The 21,845-nt window shown below is 35.4% G+C and overlaps 1 protein-coding gene across 1 annotated transcript in view; it reads left to right on the top strand.

The window, feature by feature from the left end:
• LOC122808561 (cytochrome P450 2D17-like) overlaps positions 1 to 21,471 on the top strand; it is a 418,436-nt gene extending 396,965 nt beyond the window's left edge. The window contains exon 7 of the mRNA XM_044079517.1: positions 20,966 to 21,471. Coding sequence (XP_043935452.1) covers positions 20,966 to 21,150 — 185 coding nt within the window. The 3' untranslated portion in view covers positions 21,151 to 21,471. The remainder of the gene's footprint in view (positions 1 to 20,965) is intronic.
• The last annotated feature ends 374 nt before the right edge of the window (positions 21,472 to 21,845 follow it).

The raw sequence follows: 21,845 nt of genomic DNA, 5'->3' as shown, positions 1-21,845 counted from the left end.
CTTTTTTCCATCTAGACCTACAGCATCTGGAACACAAGTCTGAGAGGGGAACATTAACAGCGTTTTGAGAGTCTTGGAAAAGAAATTGGGGAAGGTACATAACCTTCAATGTGACAATGGTTTTTTGAAGGAAAGCATAAAGAACAAAAGAGTACCTAAGGGGTTAAGGGTGTTTTGTTTCCCTAATGGTTTACTCAAAGATGATCCTGAATGCATTGAACTAGTAGAAATGTTTGATAGACATGGTATAGAACTCATGGAGTTCATAATTAGAATTGATAATAAAAAAATAGAAACATTAGTTGATGAAGTGGAAAATCTAAATGAAAAAGTTTTAAATGATGTACAGTTTGAAGAAATTCGTCATAAGTATGATAACATGTTTACTAAAATTGAACAGCAAATTAATGACAATGTTAAAAGGAAATGTAGGAAGTTATATAGGGATGCATGTGAATACAAAGATAGGAATGCATACCCTTTTCCTAAATCATATTTCAAAGGTAGTGAAGTGAACAATGGCGAAGTATTTCATGCCTCTAATACACATGTAAATGAGGTTGTTGAAAAATACGACCAGGAATATCCAGCTCTCAGGAGATCTGAGAGGCTACAAAATAAACAAAATGCACCAAAAGGAAAATATTTTTTAGAACAACAAGGGGGGAAACAAGGGAGGTGGGCAAAGAGCACCTTACCAGAAGTGGAGAAATAGCAGTCATTACTAGTTGAGCTTCAGGTTCCAGATGAAGAGATAATTAATTCTTTTGATGGGTTATTATTGAGCTACAAAGGGTTTAATGTATATATATATATATATATATATATATATATATATATATATATATATATATATATATATAAAACTATGCTAGATTAGAAATTAATAAAGACCATTTCTTTTTACTAAGGCATTAAGTTTGTTCCTAGTTGTAAGGGTGATAGTTCCAACATTAGTACGGACTTTAAATTATATACTAGGAAGTTAAGCTTTTTGTTTAAGGATGCTACTGTAGTACCCAAACCTTTGAATTTTAAGTGAAAAAGTTGTTTTAACCCCCCTTTACACCCTACAATTTCTACCTTTGAAAAAGGATGTATACAGGAGATTTACGAAACGTACTACAACTCCAAACACAAACATTATAACCTCACTTATGAGGAGAATCAACTCCTAAAGGAACTTTGTGGGAACACAGATTTAAGATTCATGAAACCAGATAAAGGGGGTGGGATGGCTATTGTGGACAGGATGGATTACATTAATAGAATTTATAGCATGTTACAAGATGATGATAAATTTGAAAATTTTCTATTAATGAAATCAATGTTGCTGAAAAGAAGATTCAGTTAGTTTTAGGAGATTCATTATTCCAGGGTGCAATTAATGAAGAAAGTTTTCAATTCTTGTACAATGAACATCCTAGAATAGCCATTATGTTTGGTATTCCTAAAACCCATAAAAATATTACTGACCCCCCCATATAGATTGATTATAAGTTCAGAGAACAGTATGACTTACCCAGTGGGGATTTTCATAGAAAGAATGGTCCGGGGGATCCTAAAGAATATAGACTACATACTACAAGACTCATGGGATTTTCTAGGTAAAATTAGGAAAGACTATTACCACAAAGCAAATGTTTTCTATTATTGATGTCGTTGATTTATTTACTTCTATACCCCACGGTGAGGGTTTGTACCTATTCCATGAAGCCTTATTGGAAGTTTGTAATTTGAGTAACACTTTACTCAGTTTTGTAATGGTCCTTATAAAAATTATTTTAAAGAATAAGTTCTTTATATTTGAGGGGGAATATTACAAACAGACAAGAGGGGTTGCCATGGGTATTAGCTGTGCACCCCTTTTTGCGAACCTCATTATGTATTCCTCGGACAAACTCTATATATTCCATAGTAAATTCATAGGTAGATGGTGGATCTATCTAGGGTTTTTGGATGACATTTTTATCTTATGGAGGTGGGAAGAAGTGGTAAATGAATTTTTGACTTATGTCAGTACCGTTACTGATTATTTTAAATTTACTAGTACCTACGATAATAAATCTATAAACTACCTGGATGTAACTATTTCTGTTGATTCTATTAGGGTATGTTTTATTTTGAGAATATATAGGAAACCTACATTCTCGAATGATTACTTGGAATATAATAGTTGTCACCCAGGATACACCAAGAAAAATATTGTAAAGGGCCAAATGGTTAGGATAGCAGGAATGTGCTCCTCTGAAGTGACTTATAAGAATGAGATAGCTTATCTAATCAATCTTTTTATGGAAAGAGGCTACCCAACTTTTCTGCTACACTCTATTAGTGAAGAAGTTTTAAATGAATGGGGTAAAAAATATGCACCCCTATTGGGGAAATCCATTGAGTGTTCAAAAAAGTTGAACAAACTGGGGAAAGAAACAAGCAAAATTATATACAATCTATGGTACTGACTTATGGTTCCAATGTGAAGGATATCCACCAAATAGTTAGGAGAAACTGGGTGATATTCAAGGGTGAAGAAGGTTTAATGGATGTTGTGAAAAAAAAAACTTGTTTTGTGTTCAAAACTAGTAACAATCTCAAATATTTACTTGAACATCCCATAAAGACAAATGATACATATAGAGGAACTAGGGGATGTGGTTCTTGTGCTTACTGTTCATATATTTTAGATATTGATTGGGTGGAAATTGGGTCACCTAAGAGGAAAGTATGTTTAAAGAGAGGCTTATGTGGTTCTAAACAGCTAGTCTGTCTTTCTGTCTGTCAGAACTGTCAGCAGTTTTACGTTGGAAAAACTGAGAGGGCTCTGCGCAGATGGATATATGAACATCTTTATGCTATTAGACGTGAGGATGACAACAATGCTCTTTATAAACACTTCAGGGATAATAACTCCTGTAACACCTTCCACTTTGGTATTTTGGAGAACCTTGGTAATGACCATAGGGGTGGTGATTGGAAAAACAGGTTGGAAAGGGAAGAGTTAAAGTGGCAAATAAGACTGAACTCCACCCATTTCCCAGGTATAAATGAAACATGTAGTATTATGCCTGTTTTAAAATACCACTCATTCAAGTTGTAAAACATTTTTATATAATTTTTTTATATAATGTTTCTTTATATAATGTTTTTCATATAATGTATTTTTTGTAAAAAGTTTTTTTAATTAATGGTTCGGTAAAGTTTCTATTTACCTTTAAATAACAATGAATATATTAGATAGTATTTTAAATAGTAAAGTATAGATTTTTAAAAGGGTATTTTTACTGGATGAACTGTGAATAGTAGAATGTTTCTTTAAATAAGGAGAGGGAGGTATTTTCATTGATTGGTAATTATTCAATTGTTGAAAGGTATAAAAGCACTACTGGTTTTGTTATTTAAATGTTTCTGATGAAGTCTTATTTTAGACGAAAGCGTGCACAAATAAACTTGTTTTAAGCTATTTATTAGTGCTTACTTATAGCTAAATTAGCTATACTACATTGCTACACTCGAGCGTTCCTTTGGAACTGTATTCTTCTGTTTGAGTTGGTTGATAGCAGTTCCTGCGTTTTTTTTTTCTTTTTCCTGACAAAGAAATACCAAATACCTTACCCAGCATTCCTCTCTTACTGAAGTAAAAAAAAAAACAAAATTGGCACCTGCCCCACAAAAAAAAAAAAAAAAAAATCCTATACGTAGCTCTCCATTTCACACACATGTCTTTTTGACATACTTGATTTGGTCCAATTGGCTATACAACATGGTTGCACTGTTGTCACCACTCTTTGTGGAGGTGACAGTCCAAATTCAGCTAATATTCTGTACATATTTTTGTTTTACACTGTTGAAGAATTGGATAGCTATGGTCCTTTCCTACCACCCTCCTGCACATTCCTATATTGCTTTCTCTTTGTTCTTCCACCCCTTTTTGCCTCCCATTTTATCACTTTCCTATCTACCCCATTTTAACATCTGTAATCTGGTCAAAAAAAAGAATCACACACAACACACAAGTCCAAAAATATCAGCAGAGCCCTTCACTATTTGGCCTGTATGTTTGCGCAGAGCTTGGCATCATTCACCAATGCCAAGCAATGGTGAACATCTCTTTCTTGCTGCAGTTATCTCTGCACAATTCAACTTAAAAGACACTGCGCTATGTCAACATACAGTAACACACAGTGAAGCTGGTGTCAAGTATAATTTCATTGCATTATCATTACTTATCTAAAAGTATTACATAAACCTGGATTCAAACCCTATATCATCTGGGCTCAAAAATAAATGAGTCAATGCATTTATACCTGCTGCCACAGAGTCAGCTGAGCACCAGGTGTATTCCATGCACTTAGTACTAACTCTCAATATTTTAGCAGTGAGCCTTGTGTTTGTGTATTGCTTAACTATGTGCAAGCAGGGAAAGTGGCAGAAATGTGTATCTCACATGTTCAAAGACTTTGTCAACCATCGAGCAAACCTACTGCTCAGTAGTGCACTATGCAAAGTGGAAAATAACATGCATTGCTTTTGTTTACTGTTGATTTGGTGTTCATGACATGAAACTACATATGGAAAAAGAAATGAATTCCCTATCTAAGAAAATGTCACATATTTACAATGCAGCCATTTATTACCTCCCCTTCATGCACTGCAACCCTTTTCTCTCAGTAAGCTTTCACAAATATATCAACTACACTACATAAATCAATGACAAATGTGTTATATGCCATGCACACCTTTTGAATGACAATACACTTTCAGATATTCAAATACTTGCAAAAATGTGGATACCTGTTTGCATATAGTTTGTAAAGCTGTCTGTTAAAGTATACTTGCACATTAAAACACAACCACCAAATACTATACATTGCACAGTCATCAATCTGATGACATGCAGAACTTGAAATATCTTGACTTGCATGTGTCTACACATCCATTTCATGAAGGACTATGGAACACAACAACCACATACTACACAATATTCAGAATTCCGAAGCTGCATAAGTCCATTCAAAATCTACCTTTTCAGCAGGGTCTATATTAGATCAGCGAATGCTTAAAAAAGCAAATGCTGATTGATCAACCTTATGTAAGCGAAAGCTTACAATTTCGAACTGTCAGATCAGCGATTTTTTTTCCTATGGAAGAAAATCGCTGATCCAAAACACATACACACAACACAAGCACACCAAACAAACAGAAATCCACACACATACACCTAAAATCTGACACCTAACCCTACACTAAACTATGCACACACCACTGACTATCCACTTACCTTAAACCTAACCCTAAGGTCTGTCACTATCGCACACTCACCTCACCTGCTCCCTAACCCTAACTCACCTAAACCCGCCCTAACACTCACATCCACACAATCACACACTTACCTGAATCCGACCTGTAACTTTCCACCACAGCACTGAAAATACGAAAACAACAGAAACGGACAACCAAATTCTTTCCCTAGGAAAAAATTCAAGTCTCTGTTGCTTCGATATTTTGAACATTTGCTAAAATAAGGTTGATCAATCAGCATTCACTTGTTTAAGCATTCACTGATCTAATATAGACCATTTTCAGCATATTGCTGATGCCACCAATTCAAATCCTAGTCCCATAGCAAAATTTATCAAAAATAAGTTAAAAGCTGCCATGAGTAATATACCTGGATTATGTAAATATTTTTGGGCTTTTTTGAAAGAAATTTACAAGGATCATACATTTTTTTATGGTTTATTTATAATAGTTGAGATAAAGGATTTATTAAGTAGCATACCTCATAACATAGGTCAAGACTGGTTTGCAGATTATTTGCCCTTCCAGTTGAAGACATGGTTAATACTCTAACAGCATTATTGGATATGGTATTGCATAATAATTGTATATATTATGAAGACCGATATTTTATACAGCAGTCAGAAGTGGCAATGGGGGGCCACACATGGACCAATTTATGTCAATACTGTCATGGCATTTTGGGAAGTATATTATTTATATAACAGTATTTACTTCCAGTATGTCAAGATGTATACACAATTTTGGAAGACCTTTTTATCATATGGATGGGGCCTGAATAAATTATACTAGATTTTATGGAGTATATTAACACAAGTGCAACATTTCTTACATTCACTTATCAAATGGATAGATATACTATATCTTATCTTGATAGCCAGTTTACAAAAGATGTGGTTAGGAATACTTTGGTGTCAAACATATACAGGAAACCCACATAGTTGAATAATTTACTGTATTATGACAGTGATCATCCTTACCACCAGAAAAAAGCAGCAATAAAGGGACAGATGGTAAGATCGTCAAAAATTATGTCAGAATTTGATGACTTTAGTTTTGAATGTGATGATCTGGAGAATATGTGTTTTGAATAGAGAATATCCTGTCTCTTTAATACATGTAATAAAACAGGAAGTTATTAGGAAGACAAAAAATGGTCATTTTGCCCCTATTTTGAGTTCAGAATATACAGAAAAAAATATCAAACAGGCTATAAGAGTAAGAGATACTAGTGGAGATGAGAATGGATGTGATTCTGTTTTTAATAGTAAAAAGGAAAAACAATTTGATGATGCTAGAATTGGGTTTATTACCACTTATTCTAGTGACAGTGAAAATATTCAAAGGATTATACAGAAAAATGGTGGCTTGTTAAAAGATAAGTGGGATATTTATGACAGCTTGGGCACGTGCCCAAAAATTATCTGTAAGAAGGGATGAAGTTTTAAAAACATCTTTGATAGTTATAATAATGAGTCCCATTACAACCTTGAAGGAAAAATGAATAGATGTGGAACCTGCTTTTAATGTGTTTATATCCATGTATGCAGTGAAGTCAACATCAATGATAAGATATTTAAAATTAAAGGAAGATATAGTTGTCACACATTCGGTGTGATATATGTTGCACTATGTGTGAAATGTCCTGCATATTATATTGGGAAAACTGAGAGGAAACTCAAGTATCAGCTATATGAACATGTATATAAAGTCATTAAAAAGAAAACCACAAATGCATTATTCTAGCATATTGAGAAGTGCAGCTATCACTATTTCCAATTTGCTATCCTGGAAAAAAATACATATTAATCCTAGAGAAGGCCCATAGACTACCCTTTTAGAAATTAGAGAATTATTATGGCAACTATTATTAGATGTCTCTATGCCACCAGGTTTAAAAGGATACATTTCTATTAATAGTTTTCTAAAATTAAGGGGATATAACAGATATGGCTAGTAGCCCTTTAATAGTTTTGGCTCCAAACGACTTTGAGTTTGATTAGCTGGCAACATTTCTGTATAAAACATTTTGTCATGACATTAGTTATCTAAAAAAGTCTCTCAAATTTTTATAAAATAGAGATGAAAGCACTTATCAATTTTATCTGATTTTAATTTTTGTAGTAGAGTAAAGGGTAAAGTTTTAAAGCAGCCTTTGGTTCTATTGTTTATTGGTTGGCTAAGTTTGGAATTAAATACTACACATTGCACACTCCTCAGTCTGGTAACATAGAGAACTTGAAATATCTTGACTTGCACATTTATGCAGACCTCCCAACATCTTCTCTCTAAAATTCAGTGCTGATGTTATCCACCATACGTTGTCTTACAGCCTTGTAAAAGTCAGACCCGTGCCATTGCACCTGCATAAAGTAGAGTTCTCTAGTCTGTGTAGTTAGACAGGTAGGCTATTCTATTCTCACTGCAGTAATGTGTGTGTGTGTGTGTGTGTGTGTGTGTGTGTGTGTGTGTGTGTGTGTGTGTGTGTGTGTCTATCTAGTCAGAGGAGCATAAGTGTGTTTGTGACAGTTACCACTCCAATCTCTTGCACATGCCTACACATCCGTTTCATGAAGGTCACCCAACATCTTCTCTCCAACAGCCACTGCTGATGTCATCCATCATAGGCTGTCCTTTGACCTTGTAAAAGTCAAATTTGTGCCATGGCACTTGCGTAAAGTACTGAGTTCTGTAGTCTGTGTACTTAGGTAGGAGTTTTTTTCTCACTGCAGTCAGCTGGGGTGTGTGTGTGTGTGTGTGTGTGTGTGTGTGTGTGTGTGTGTGTGTGTGTGTGTGTGTGTGTGTGTGTGTGTGTGTGTGTGTTTAACCAATTGTTTAACATTACAGACAGCATTTTACACTGGCATGTGAGACACTGCAATTGACATCTTCCACCAACCAGATTCTGCTGATGTCATCACCTATAATCTGTTGTCTGACACTCTCCAATTCAGACTTGTGCTGTGGCTCCAAATATACCACTGCAATAAATCCATAGGCATGAGAAAAACCAATGAAGCATAAAAGTTGCATATAGATACTCAGAAAATCGCTCCAAATAATGTGATGAACCCTTCGGTTAATCTTAACAAGCAACATTTATTGAATGTAAGCGCATTCGCGGAGAAATAGGACTCCGCTTCTTCTTATGCGCTCGAAGGGTTCATCACATTATTTGGAGCGATTTTCTGAGTATCTATACGCAACTTTTATGCTTCATTGGTTTTTCTCATGCCTATGGATTTATTGCAATGGTATATTTGGAGCCAGTGTGTATGAATTTATGAACGACTACAACGGAAGTTGCATTTGAGGAAGTGACCTAAACGAAAATGCAGTGTCGAGATTTTGCGTTTGTGCTATGTACCTGGCTGTATTCTTCGTTGGAAAGCTGTTCATGTGCTGTGGACTATTAAAGTCTTGGTTATAAGTTTTTGGTGCCTTATTTCCTCCACAAGTTACTTTTTGTCTGTGGAGTTTATTTTCGGTACTTGTCTCCATTTTTTCGAACTACTGAGCCCTTGGTTTGAATCTCTTCACCACCATATGCAACAAGCTTTACACACTTTGCCAAATCAAGTCATTCTCCAGCTTTTACTCTTGCAAACATTTCTGCTGACATAACATTGCACTTTGAACCAATATCTACTTTGAGCTCTATGGATCTCCCATTAATCTGAGCAGTACAAAATATTTCATTTTTTGCCCACAAATTTACTGCATTGACTGTTTCACCAAGCACAGACACACCATCAACATAAAAAGTAGGATTGCAGCTTTCTAATTGATCAAATTGCCCCTATGAAAGCCCTTTTTTAATAAAAGAACAAGCCTTGTTAGATTTACAAAACCTTTTGAAATTATTCCATTTTTTTACATTTGTGGCATTGCTGACCAAAAGCTAAGCACTTTTCTTGTCTGGGTTCATAGTTTCCACCACAATTATGACAGCTGATTATGACACTAGGTGGGGACACTTTCTTTGATTTTGTTGAGTCACCCCTGTGCTTTGCTGTATGTACCCTAGGCCTTACTGAAGCTGTTCTGGGTTTTATTGGAGTGACCACAGGTTTTGGTAGGGAGGCCTAGGGAGGTGCAGGGTGTTGCCATGCCATTAGGCATGTATCTTTTAACCTTGTGCTGCATGCTATCAACATTAGCATTGGAAAAAGCCATGTGTGTGCTTTTCTCATTTGTAAGCATATGTGTGTGCTTTTCTATGAACTTGTATATCTAACATATCTCTATGGCCTTGTTTAAGATTAAATCACTGTCTCAAAGCAAAATCTTTCTCACTGTATCATTATTAATTCCACACACAAGCCTGTCTTTTATCAACAAATCTCTCAGATCACCAAATCTGCATATTTTAGCCTTATTCCTCAAGTTGGTTATATAGGCTGCAAAAGGTTCACAAGGCTTTTGATCTCTTGTGTAAAATAAGTGCCTTTCCATTGCAGTGTTCATTTGGAGGTTACACATTTCTCTAAAGTTACGTTTTAAGCACTGAGAGTCTTCCCATATTTCAGCTGATACCACAGTTTGGTGGTTTTCCCCCTCCCCTGCAAACACAGCAGGTGCATACACAAATGAACACTCTCTCTTTCAATGGCTTCTGACCGAACTAAATTAAGCAGAAAAAATGCCTTTGAAAGTGTGTCTTTGTCTGAAACAGCAGCCTATATGAAAATATCATACTCCTGCTGAAACACTGTCCAATTTTCTGCAATATTGTTATCAAACAAAAGAAGACTTGGTCTGCAAAATCCTTCTGCCATGACAACAAATTAGGTTTAAACACAATGAAATCTTGTCCCTTATAATTATCTACAAATATGCACACACATCAGGTACTTGTAATAAAGTTCAAATGCATAATAATCTCTTTAAAAGACTGTACTATGCAAAATAACTGTACTCCACACACTTGCCAACACTTTGCACACATTGGGTACATTGAATAGCTTTAGTTAATGCAAAAAAGTAGCACATTGTGAAACAATATGGTTGTGTTCCCTTTTTTATACATTTTATGTGATTTGGATATTGTTTCAAATGTTTTCATGATTATTTTGAATATTTTTATCAATATGTCACAGTGCTGGACATTTCATTTAATTGTAAATTCATTTTGAGTGTTTTGAATGCTTTGTTTTATATTAGTTGCAAATAAATCATTTAAGTAAGTTTTAGTACCTGGAAACTGGTTTCTAACCTGTTTGAGTGTCATTTGAGTTTGGGATGATCCACTTGTGTATATTCCTCCATTTCTAACTGCTTGCCTCATGGTTTTGACTCTGGATTCCATTATGAAACGATGTCATACGTCTTATATATCTGAATAAGATGATGAGGCTTGGGTGCTCATTTAAGTAATTCATTACACACAAATGCATCAGGAAGGATGGCAGGAATATTAAACTTAAATGAACTAACTAACTGACTGACTGCTGCAGTCATACATGCTTTCACTCTGGCTGTTCACTCAAAATGGCACTCTTGCCTGTAATTGCTCAGTACTTATATGAGTGTGCCCACTGACTGGAATGCTTTTTAAAGGTACATCACACAGTCTGATCTACACCTGGGTATTCTTTTTGCTGCATAAACATTACTGTCTGATGGTGCAGAACACCTGCCAAGGTGTTACACCATATGCATGTCTGATACAAGATTTGATGATGCACATAGCACATACCTAGGTGATTGATAACATTGATGGCATGGGTTACATTCATGACAGTCTGGATTGTGACATATATATCTGCCATGTACACCAGTCAACTAGCCTGTAGTGATCATAATGTCACATACAGGTAAAGCAGCATCCCTCTTAACACCTTCAGCAGATGTTACAGTGTCAAGATGGTGTGCTTAATTACCCTCATCAATAGCTGACATGTCATAATAGTTGTACAAGTATGTTCATACGGAACCATCAGTGATGACATATGTTGTGTCGGGGACATGGGATTAATGGTGGTGGTATTCTGATATTGTCCATGATTGTGCATGCTTCTTTTACTGGTTTTCATGAGCCTGTAACTGTGTTCCACTTGCTAGACACCTCTGTTGACATTATACTCATATTCAGCCAAAAACGTTTGCATAGCTTCACAATATGCACCCAAACCCAATTGTATATAATAATCCCTGACAGATGTCCTCTCCACTGCTTATGTCAGGATGCTTATCTCATAAAGACACTGTCTCCATTGTAATGTCACCTTGTCTGACACTCACATAATTTACATTTTCACTGTGGAATCCATACTGTACCATGATAGTATGTGATTAGTCTTCCTGCTACAACTGTTTTCCATTTACATGCCCTCATCTGCGATACATTAGGATGTTTCACCTGCCTTCTTTCCCTCTGTTCATTCCTACAATTCATCTGTGTGTCCCTATTCAATGCACACACTTCCCCTGACTGTTTATTTTAAAATGGCAGTCCATGTAACCTTACAGATCATTTACACAACTTTTGTACAGAATGCCTGAAATGGGTTTTCACAGAACTCTGCACAGTATACACTGTTCTGTACTGTGTATGGACCATATACATTACTATATGATAAACCCTGGTAATCACTGTGGCATTCCACGCAATCCTGCTAACCTAGTTTGCTCTACTGTAATCAGGTTTACTATTCGTGTTGCTTTACATGATTTCCTGGCCAACAACACTGTTGACAGCCATGAAATTGCACTTGTTTATGTTTAAATGTGCTACACAGCATGAATATGTAATTAGCGCTGCTGTTCACGGTGCAAACATATAAACTTTGTGTAGGCTTTCAGCAAAGCCTACACAGAGTTTATTGAATTCCAAAAGGCATCGTTTTATACCTAAAAAACAGAGAAGTGATGCTATTTTTGTTTTAATTTTTTTCCCATTTTTTGGTCATGCTCCCTCTACAGTACCTCCCAACACCTATCCCCAGCCCAAACCAACACTTAATAATGCAAATAAAGAGGGGGAGGAACTCCTAATCCATCAGTTTTAACAGTTTTAGTCTAAACAATCGGAAGAAACCATTCAAAAGATTCAAAGATTCAAAGAAAGTTTATTGTCATTTAGGAAATACAAGTGTTACCTAAATGAAATTTTGAGTGTCAGCTCTTTTACAGAGAAAAACATACGTAAAATGACAAGACATGATAGGTCCTAAAGAAAATAAAAAAAAGAAAAAAAATTAGCTATATTACAAAAAAGTAAAAGTCTAGGTAGCTGATGTACATGCTTGTACACTATTTATATACACTGGATAACACTGAATACTAGATGATTAACACATGAAAAGGAAAGTACACCATACACAGAGGTGAGATTGGGTGATATTGCACATAAGGAAGTGATTAGACTTGCACTTGAATGAGACCATATTAATTTTAGTATGTAATAAATAAATAGAATTACTGTATTTTAAAAAGGAAAAGAATGAGAACGTAACAATCTGCTATAGTTTTTATTCCATCCAGATTTACATCTGCATTAATGAGTCTTATTACAGTAGGATAACAACTGTTAATGAATCTGGAGGTCCTGTTGTGGATACTCTGTAACCTTCCACCAGATGCAACTTTAGTGAACCAGCCATATGCTGGTTGAGAAGTATCACTCAGTATTTTGCGGGACCTCTTTTTACAAAGCTAGGAAGACTAGTACCCATGATCTTTTCTGTTCTTTTTTTCTTTGCAGCTTCTTCCTTTCAGCCATTGTGCTGTTATTGAAACATACAGTGCAGTTGCTGGTGATAATGCTCTTGATGGCTCCTCTGTAGAAGGTATTTAGAACATTCATAGAGAGCTTTGCTTTTGTAAGCCTTCTTAGGAAGTGTAGTCACAGGTGGGCTTTTTAATTAGCTGGTTTGTGTTTGTACTCCAAGAAAGATCCTTTGATATGTGTACCCTCCAGGAACTTAGCAGTTCGGACTCTCTCCATTTCTTTACTGTTGATCTTGAGGGGCAGGTGCATGTCAGAGCTTTTTCTGAAGTCAGTAATGATTTCTTTTGTTTTATTGACATTCATGTCCAAATTGCTGTTATTGCCCCCTTCAATCAGGGAGTTGACCTCATTCCTATACCCACTTTTGTCATCACTACTTAGAAGTCCCACCACTGTGCTGCCATCAGCAAATTGGATGATGTGGTTGTTGCTAGCTTTCACAGAGCAGTCGTGAGTAAGGACTGTGAACAGTAGAGGACTCTGCACTCAGTCTTGGAATACTCCAGTGTTGATTGTAATACTCCCTGAAGTGTTGTTACCAGTGCAGGTCTTTTGTGATCTTCCAGTCAGGAATTGAGGATTCAGTTGCACAGCCCTTTATTTATGCCAAGGTTGATTAGCTTTCTATAAGCTGTATAGGAATCACCATATTGAAAGCGGAGCTGAAATCTACCAGTACAAGAAAACATCTTTTTATTGATTGTCTTAATTCATCCTTCTTCATCTGATAATATTCCACCAACCCCCACCCTCATGAATGACAATGGTACATTGTCGGTCTTGGCCAAGTTCTGAGAAAATAATACAGAATGCAGAGAAGCAAAATGCCCATCATCTGTTATCTGCATTCCCAAATGACCTACCTGCTACAGACCAACCCTGCTGCCTTCAGTACTTCCAATATGGAACATTTGGATTACTATCTCCCTTTCTCAGTGACCATCTTCCCTTTTATGGCAACTTCTTTTACTCTAAGGAAGGCAGCTCTGACACACTGTACTGCACTCAAAATAAAACATACTAACGGACAGCTTAAGAGGAAAAATGGCCAAGCAAGTGAAACATACCAAGGAACCAACCAACAAACCTACACTCCTTTCAACTTTTAGTTTTGGGTCACATTTCTTACACCCTTCAGTTTTGGGTTACACGCCTTACAACTTTTAGTTTTAGGTTAAGAAGAAACATGACAAAGTGTACCCAATTAATTCTAGATCCCTCACAGGTGAATGTAAGAGAAAAGATGTTTCACCATTTTATTACTAGTCCACTCTTACCACACAGCAGATCCACCAGAATGTTACACCTGGCCATAGACCCATCTCTGACTTGATAAGAATTAGCTTTTCTAAACAGGCAGTACATACCTTGTGTCATATATATTTGTTTGTTAGATGTTCTATGCTTACTCATAAAAGTAAATCATTGTTATCTGCATACTGAACATTGTTTTGGTACATTATGATGTAACCCAGGCTGAGCTTGTAATTTGTCATTGTATGATCAGTGTTATACCCCAGTAAACAAATTTAAATAAAACACAAAATAAATAAATAAATAAAACCTATTGGTTATAAATCTTATACACTCCCAACCACTTTTGCTCTTCAAATCTGAGCTGAAAAAGACCAGCTTTACCTTGAGAAAGGAAGGAAGGAAGAAAGAGTTAGTTCCTCTCCCATTTTGGCAGAGCTCCACAGTTGAACTATCTTTACAGGTAAAGAGGTATAATTTTATATTTGTTAGGCAGTGGTCAAGCCTCTCTGAGATTAGCTCTGCACACTGCCTGGAGAGCTCTGGATCATGTTTTTCTTCACCAGGAGGAGAGTCTGGCCATTGCCATCCAGATAACCTTTGAATTTTAACTAGCTCATTCAAGCCTATAGCAGCTTTTTTCATATACTTCCAGTTCACACCCAGAGCTCCCTGTGGCATCCAGAACTTTTTTTGGGTTTGACTTTATTTACTAAGTGACTTATTAGATAATAGTAGGTAATATTAGAAAGTGCAAGGATTTATAATATTAGAAAGTGCAAGGATTTGTAAACAAAATGACACTAAGACTGTTAATCTAGGATATATTGCAGTAGAAAAATGAATCACTGTTCATCACTTATTACTCATGTTTTCATAAACGAAAGCCCTACATGTTATTGAGAGGTATGATATGATATGACATGACTGAAGACAGAAAAAATCATGTTCAATATTCTGTTTATATTACACTATACCTGATATATTGCTAGTTGTTTGTTATTAATTATGAAAATAAACAATATTTCCATATGTACTTAATACTTCAAAAACAGGTGACTTGCAAGCTGTTGCATCTAGTGTAGCCTTAGATCCATCCATTCATCCCCAACCCATTTTTTATGTGGGTTGTGGGGCCCCTTCATCAGTGACAGTTACCTAGAGCCAAGGTTTACACTGTCGGGTGGCTAGCCCTGCCTCGGTATTTCTTTCACACCACACACTCTCGCATGCACACTCACTCTTACGGGCAATTTACAGTTTCCAATCAGCCATAGGTCTGAGTTTTTTGGATGATGAAAAAAAACTTAGATGTTGTCAAAGAAAACTGTCTTTCAAATTTGCACTGTAAGTTGCACTTCTTTTAGAATATTCAATATTATTTATTCTGCTAATTATACAATTAGGCATATGTTTTCATATTTCTGTAAATATCTCAATAAACATACTTTCATAGAAGAATTACTTGTTGTCATGTAAAATATTATGTTTGGTTAACAAAAATGTCCTAACAATATATGTGTAAGTTATATGGTTTCTGAGATATGATAAATTGCGAGCGTTTAGCAAAATCATTTTTGGTCTGTGTGCATTATAATATATTGCAGTATTTATGGAAAGACTATGAATGCACTGAATATTATCATTGCAAAGAATAATTCTTACAGATAGCATTGCAATTTGTATAGTTTTAATATCATTTATTGGTCACAAAATATGCACTTTTGTTTATCATATCCATCTGGAATGCAATATGTGCATACGCTGCTAGAAGTGTAACATTCCACACCACCTTGGTGTTAATAAGTTAGACAAACTGGATCTGATCTGAAATTGCTCTCTGCTCTGTCATTTGAATATTCCTATGGAGTATTGAAACGTGTTAGTTGTGTCAATCAGAGCTTACACCCAGTTGGTACCTTACTGACAAGGATAGACTGAAAGGGGGGCTTAAGCATTATTTTCTCCCTCAGTTTTCCTCACAAACACTAGGAGATCCCCTTCCAGATTCAAATAAAGGAAAATGTTTGCTTCAGATTATCTTGCAATTATATCTGAAGAAGCCTTTATGGTATTATCACAACCACACATTGTCAGCATTCACTGCATTCTCGTCAACATTCCATTCTCACTGTAATTTCATGCTGCCAAGAATGCCGTGAATGATGAGAATGTGTGGTTGTTTTAAAATGTAAATCTACTTTGTTAAAGTTTTTTTAAGCAATTAAAGAAAGCATGCTGTTAATCAAGTCTTCTGCTTATATTTTAAAATAAGATATTATCACAACCAAGTTAAAAACATAAGCAGAAGACTTGCTTACTTTTTCGAGAAAGTATTACGGCAATGACGCTTTATTGGTTGGCTGTTATGCAACCACACTTAATTACGCTTATTCAGTTGATTTTGAATGGTTCATTTTTAAAGCAGAAATTGGTTTGAGCTTTATTAAACAAGTTTGTGTCTGCTAAGGAAAGGATTTTGGAATTTCAGAAAAGGATAAGGGCTTTTAAGAAATGGCACAGAAGTTTAACATTATGTAAATAAATGATTAACACATATTAAGAACACAATTTATAATGGTATGTAATACCAAACAGAAATTATTCTTCAGACATAAAAAGGTTTTCATTTTTCTACCATTTATTTCTAAAATATCTTATCTTTGCTTGGTTATATTTAAAAAAAAACAGTATTGTCTTAAATACGGTGCACAAAAATAATGTAGACAAACAAAGTGATCAGTACAACCTATTATAACCATGCATTCACAGTATTCTTGGCAGCATGGTATTCTGTTGTCACTGAAATAATGTGAAGCTGAGAATGATGAGAATATGTGGTTGTGATAATACATAAGTACCACCTTTATTTACAAGGAAAAGGTACTCACCTGGCTTTGTTATTCTCAGTTATTGCAGTTTATTTTTTTTAATCTAAAGTTGTTAAAAATTTTGCCAGGTACTGAAACTTAGTACTATCCAGGTACTTCTGAATAAAGCAAAGTTTATTTGGATGAAAACAACTATATAGATTACTTTACTACCTTAAAGGGGTACCAATGATTTTTTAGAAAGTATGATGTTTTAATTAGTCACTACTTCTTTATTTATTTATGTATTTATTTATTTTGATAACATTTAAATAATCCATTTAAAAGGTATTACTATTAAGGATTATATACCTTCCACTGCAAAATTCTATTAAAAAGGCTACCCAGAAGCTGAAAAAGGGAGTTGGCAGCCTAAAATGTAAATGCCTGAAATCTGGAATAAACTGGTCATCACTGTTACATTTATGAGTCTGAATTTAATTTTATGAACAAGCCTTGAAGATTTTGCAGGGTACTGTTTTCCTACCTCAAGCTGCCACTATTGTAATCAAAATGCATCTGGTATTCCATTGTTTGTATGTTTCCATTATAAGCCAGTATATATATTTTTTTCACATTTAAAGTAATAATTTATGTTGGTGTACAGATTGGTAGTTTATATTACTATTCAATATGTAAGCACATAGAAATATATTGAAAACATAGCACTGACTATGCATAAAACAGTCAAAGATTGTGTATCTGAATTGAGTCTGAAAGGTACAGGCTAATATATTTTTGACTTAAGACTTAAACATTTTCTCAGGCATCTCATGAAGGTGGCAGTCACTATTTTTCAGTTTGAAGGCAAGTCATTTTCATACTCAGAAAAGAATTAGTCTTCTTCTATTTCTATATTCAGAATATAAAAACAATTTGAAGCTGAAGTTAGCTGTGAAGAACTGCATAGTACAATGGGTCTACTTTACATACTGGAAATTTCACATAACCGAAGACCATATAACCTAGCTGAGAATGCAGAAACTTCACATGAATGAATGGTCATAAAACCAAACTGTTTCCCAGGGTAAGTAACCACTGGGCCAAAATCTCACTGAGAGCACACTGCACCATCTACAACCTATTCAGATGGGGAGATACGGCCCCCACACACCCAATGTGGAGGGCTGCACCCCCCACCTACCACAACTAAATATACCAATTCCAGGATCGCACTACAATGGTGAAAAGAGTAAATCTCCCCTTAATAGCCCAGTGGTTATCTGGGAAACAGATTCTTTGTGATCGTTTGTCCATGGAAGTTTTGGCATTCTGGGCTTGGTTATATGGTCTTCAGTTATTTGAAACTTTGGGTATATAAAGTAGACCCAGTAAAACATACTTTGCTTTCAGTTTTATGATTGCATCACAATTTTCTGTTCCATTTTTATGACCTCTCATACTAAGTGCTTTATTGTGAAGAACTTAAAATATGTAATTTTTTTTTATTATTCCTCATAGCTACAAACTCGTACACTTCCTAGGTCACCAAAATAGCAACTTCTTAATCCATAATGTAGCATTAAAAAGAGAGATTTGCTGTAAATACAGAAATAAATAGGACTTTATTTTATATTGGCAGCCAAAAACATGTCACTTGCAATGACAGATTTACTTAGTCAGTGTGACTCACCTACAAAGGTAAAACTTAAGTGGGTAAATTGCATTGGCTCTTTGAAAAATGGTATGTTGCATGTGCTTTTATACTGCGGTGGTGGTGCTGCGGTAGCACTGTCGCCTCACAGTAAGACGGTGTCCCGTTCGATTCTCAGCTAGAGCGTCTTCTGTGTGGAGACATGCGTGAATGGGCGTACCTTCTTTGAAGGTTGTGCGACAGGGCTGGCAACTCGGCACGTAAAAATCTATTGCCAATCATTAGCGGACTGGAGTTTCGCTGTGGCGACCCCTAACTGGGAAAAGCTGAAAGACGCAACAGCATATGAATGCTTTTGGGGCAACTTTGCTGGAGCACTTCTATGTCTGTCTCACAGATCCAGGGTTAATTTCTGACATTTCTGTCAGTGCATGTGTGGACTCTGCATGTTGCTAGCATGAGTTTTAAAGTGGGTATTTTTTCTGTCACTTCCTGCAAATATGCTGGCTCGCTAGTTACTTTAAACCTCCCATATGTATTGTATTTACCCCTGAAATTGGAGCCCGAGTCATGGCTGTATCAATCTACCTAGTGAGGGAATAGTACTCACAGCCCTCTGAAATAAACATGAGTGTGCTACCTGATGTACTACTGACACACGTAATTCATTACAGTTCCATGTAAAGGGACTGGAAAGCAATTCATTTATATAGTTAACAAAATAATATTAATAATAACAAAAATGTTTCTATACCACAGTAATTTATTATATGAAGGATTTCATACAAAATAAATAACTAATGACATCATGCTGTAAAAAGTGACTTAGAAGGGGTGATCATTTTTTGAGGGTGATGTCTTGATTGTGTACATATTATATGAAGCATAGCTGTGGGCCAAACAGATGTAGTTTCAACAGAATACATGTGGTAAAAGTGGAGTGTTTATCACCATTTCTTTTATGCAACGTTATGCATCTGACAGGAATTCTATCTGCATCCAATCTTCAAGACATGGAATTTTACAAAAATTCATAATCATGGTGGCTCGGAATGTTTTCAATGCTGTTATCAATGTGGTACTTTGGTTGTCTGTACAGCGATGTGATGTTCCATGGACATGCGACTATCCTGCTTCTAATAAGTACATTCTGAGTATTAAAAGAGTTTCCTGTATGTTACACTGATGTCATTATTATAAGTAAACAATTGTGTACTATAATATTATGTCTGTAACGTATATGATACAGTAAGTCAGACTGCCCTCATGCATCACAGGTACAAGAAGAATTATCATCTAATTTTGCAAATGTTCTCATTCTTAGCTTTATAACACTGAAAATAATTTAAGTAGCTTCAGTTATCTGTCTTCTTTACAGAAATTAACCAGTGTGAACTTCTATTTAAAAATATTTCATGCATCACACAAAAACAAACAATTCTATATTTTCTAATCATTTTTTGTTCTTTTACCACATTTTTAACATCTCAAATGTACATAATGTATAATGTTTGCAGTATTACCTGGATATTAAGTACCTCACTGATGTCTGTTCAGCTACTTAAAGACACTGAATAAAGCAATAAAAGTTTTTTTTTTTTTTACATTTTAACAATGCACAGTGTCTCATTATAAAACATTATCTTAAGAAAGTCTAAAGTGTAATGTACCAGGATACTTTTCATTCATTCTCTTTAGCTATGAAGATAGCAGCTGGTATGTTGAATTTTGAAGTGACAAGATGTACACAGTGATTCTTCTACCAATTCCTGATTCATTTTATTTTTTAGAGAAGAAATAGAATATACATGTTTACAAAAAAAGCAATATTACTAGGTGGTCATGGGATAACATTAGGATGACTGAACTTGCTGAGTATGTAACGTTTTTTTAAAAGACAGTCTCATACTCATTCACATGCACACATGCACAAAATCTGTTTGCTGTCATTCATTTGAAACAGATCCATTTATGCAAAATTCATTATTTTCATGTTTATGTATGTTATTATTAAATATAGCTTTTTTTCAGTAAGAGTACAGGGTTCCACATCTATCTACAATATACACATGAAAATGTTCAGAAATACAAGTCTCAGGTGCACTTGATGTATGAGCCTTAACCAGAGCTCAGTATCTTCAGCAAACATTTTATTTCATCTGTGTTGGTGACTTCAGCTGTTCATTTTCCCCATTATCCCTTTTTTTTTCCTTGAAGGTTTAAGAGTATGCCTAGGTGAGAATCTGGCTCAGATGGAGCTCTTCCTCTTTTTCGTCAGTCTGCTGAAGAACTTTGAGTTTATCTGGCCTGAGAGTAGCACTGCACCAGACCTCACATCAATGTTTGGGGCTACGAGCACACCACGTCCCTTTGAAGTAAAACTGAGAAAGAGACTAACCTGACCCAATTCAGAAACAAAAAGCAACATACTAAAAGATGAAACTGATATTAAGAGACTTGTACTGTGATGTTCAGCTAAAGGCTGTCGCATATAATTTGTATGCTTTCTTCGTATCTGTATAACCAGTTACATAAAAGTTATATGTTTTCTTGGTTTATGTATAATTTTTGCCTTAATTGCATAAGAAAATATAATGAAGTTCTGTATTTGTATATCGACACCCATATCTGCCTCAGAACTACAGTTGTTACTTAGAATATGAATAAAAAATCCCTCCCAAGCCTGGTTTTATCAATAATGAAAATAAAATTGCCTTTTTTTAGCTATGTCTTATCATGCTCCCAAATACTGGTCAACCTTTGACAAGTCATCAGTATTTTATTGTATATATGTGATTTCTGCTTTTTATTCAGAAAAATATTTCCTGTCTAGGAAAGGACAAAGAAGATATAGAAGTAAATGGGTATCTGGATGCACAGGTGTAATTCACCTATTCCACCAGTTTAAAGGTGGATCTTCTGCAGAATGCAGTCCTGTTATAAGAGAGCTACATGACAATACATGATCTGAATGGAGATTATACAGTGAATAGTATAGTACAGTATAGTGATGACACTCATTACACAGTATAGTCTTGCACCACATAGACTACTGCCAAAAGGAGACCACTACATGTTCAACTGAAAGTATACATGG

Source organism: Protopterus annectens, chromosome 8.part0 (assembly GCF_019279795.1).
Source record: "Protopterus annectens isolate FY-2018-M chromosome 8.part0, PAN1.0, whole genome shotgun sequence".
Taxonomy (NCBI): domain Eukaryota; kingdom Metazoa; phylum Chordata; order Ceratodontiformes; family Protopteridae; genus Protopterus; species Protopterus annectens.
Note: the sequence above shows the minus strand (reverse complement) of the source record. Positions and strands in the feature narration are given on the sequence as shown.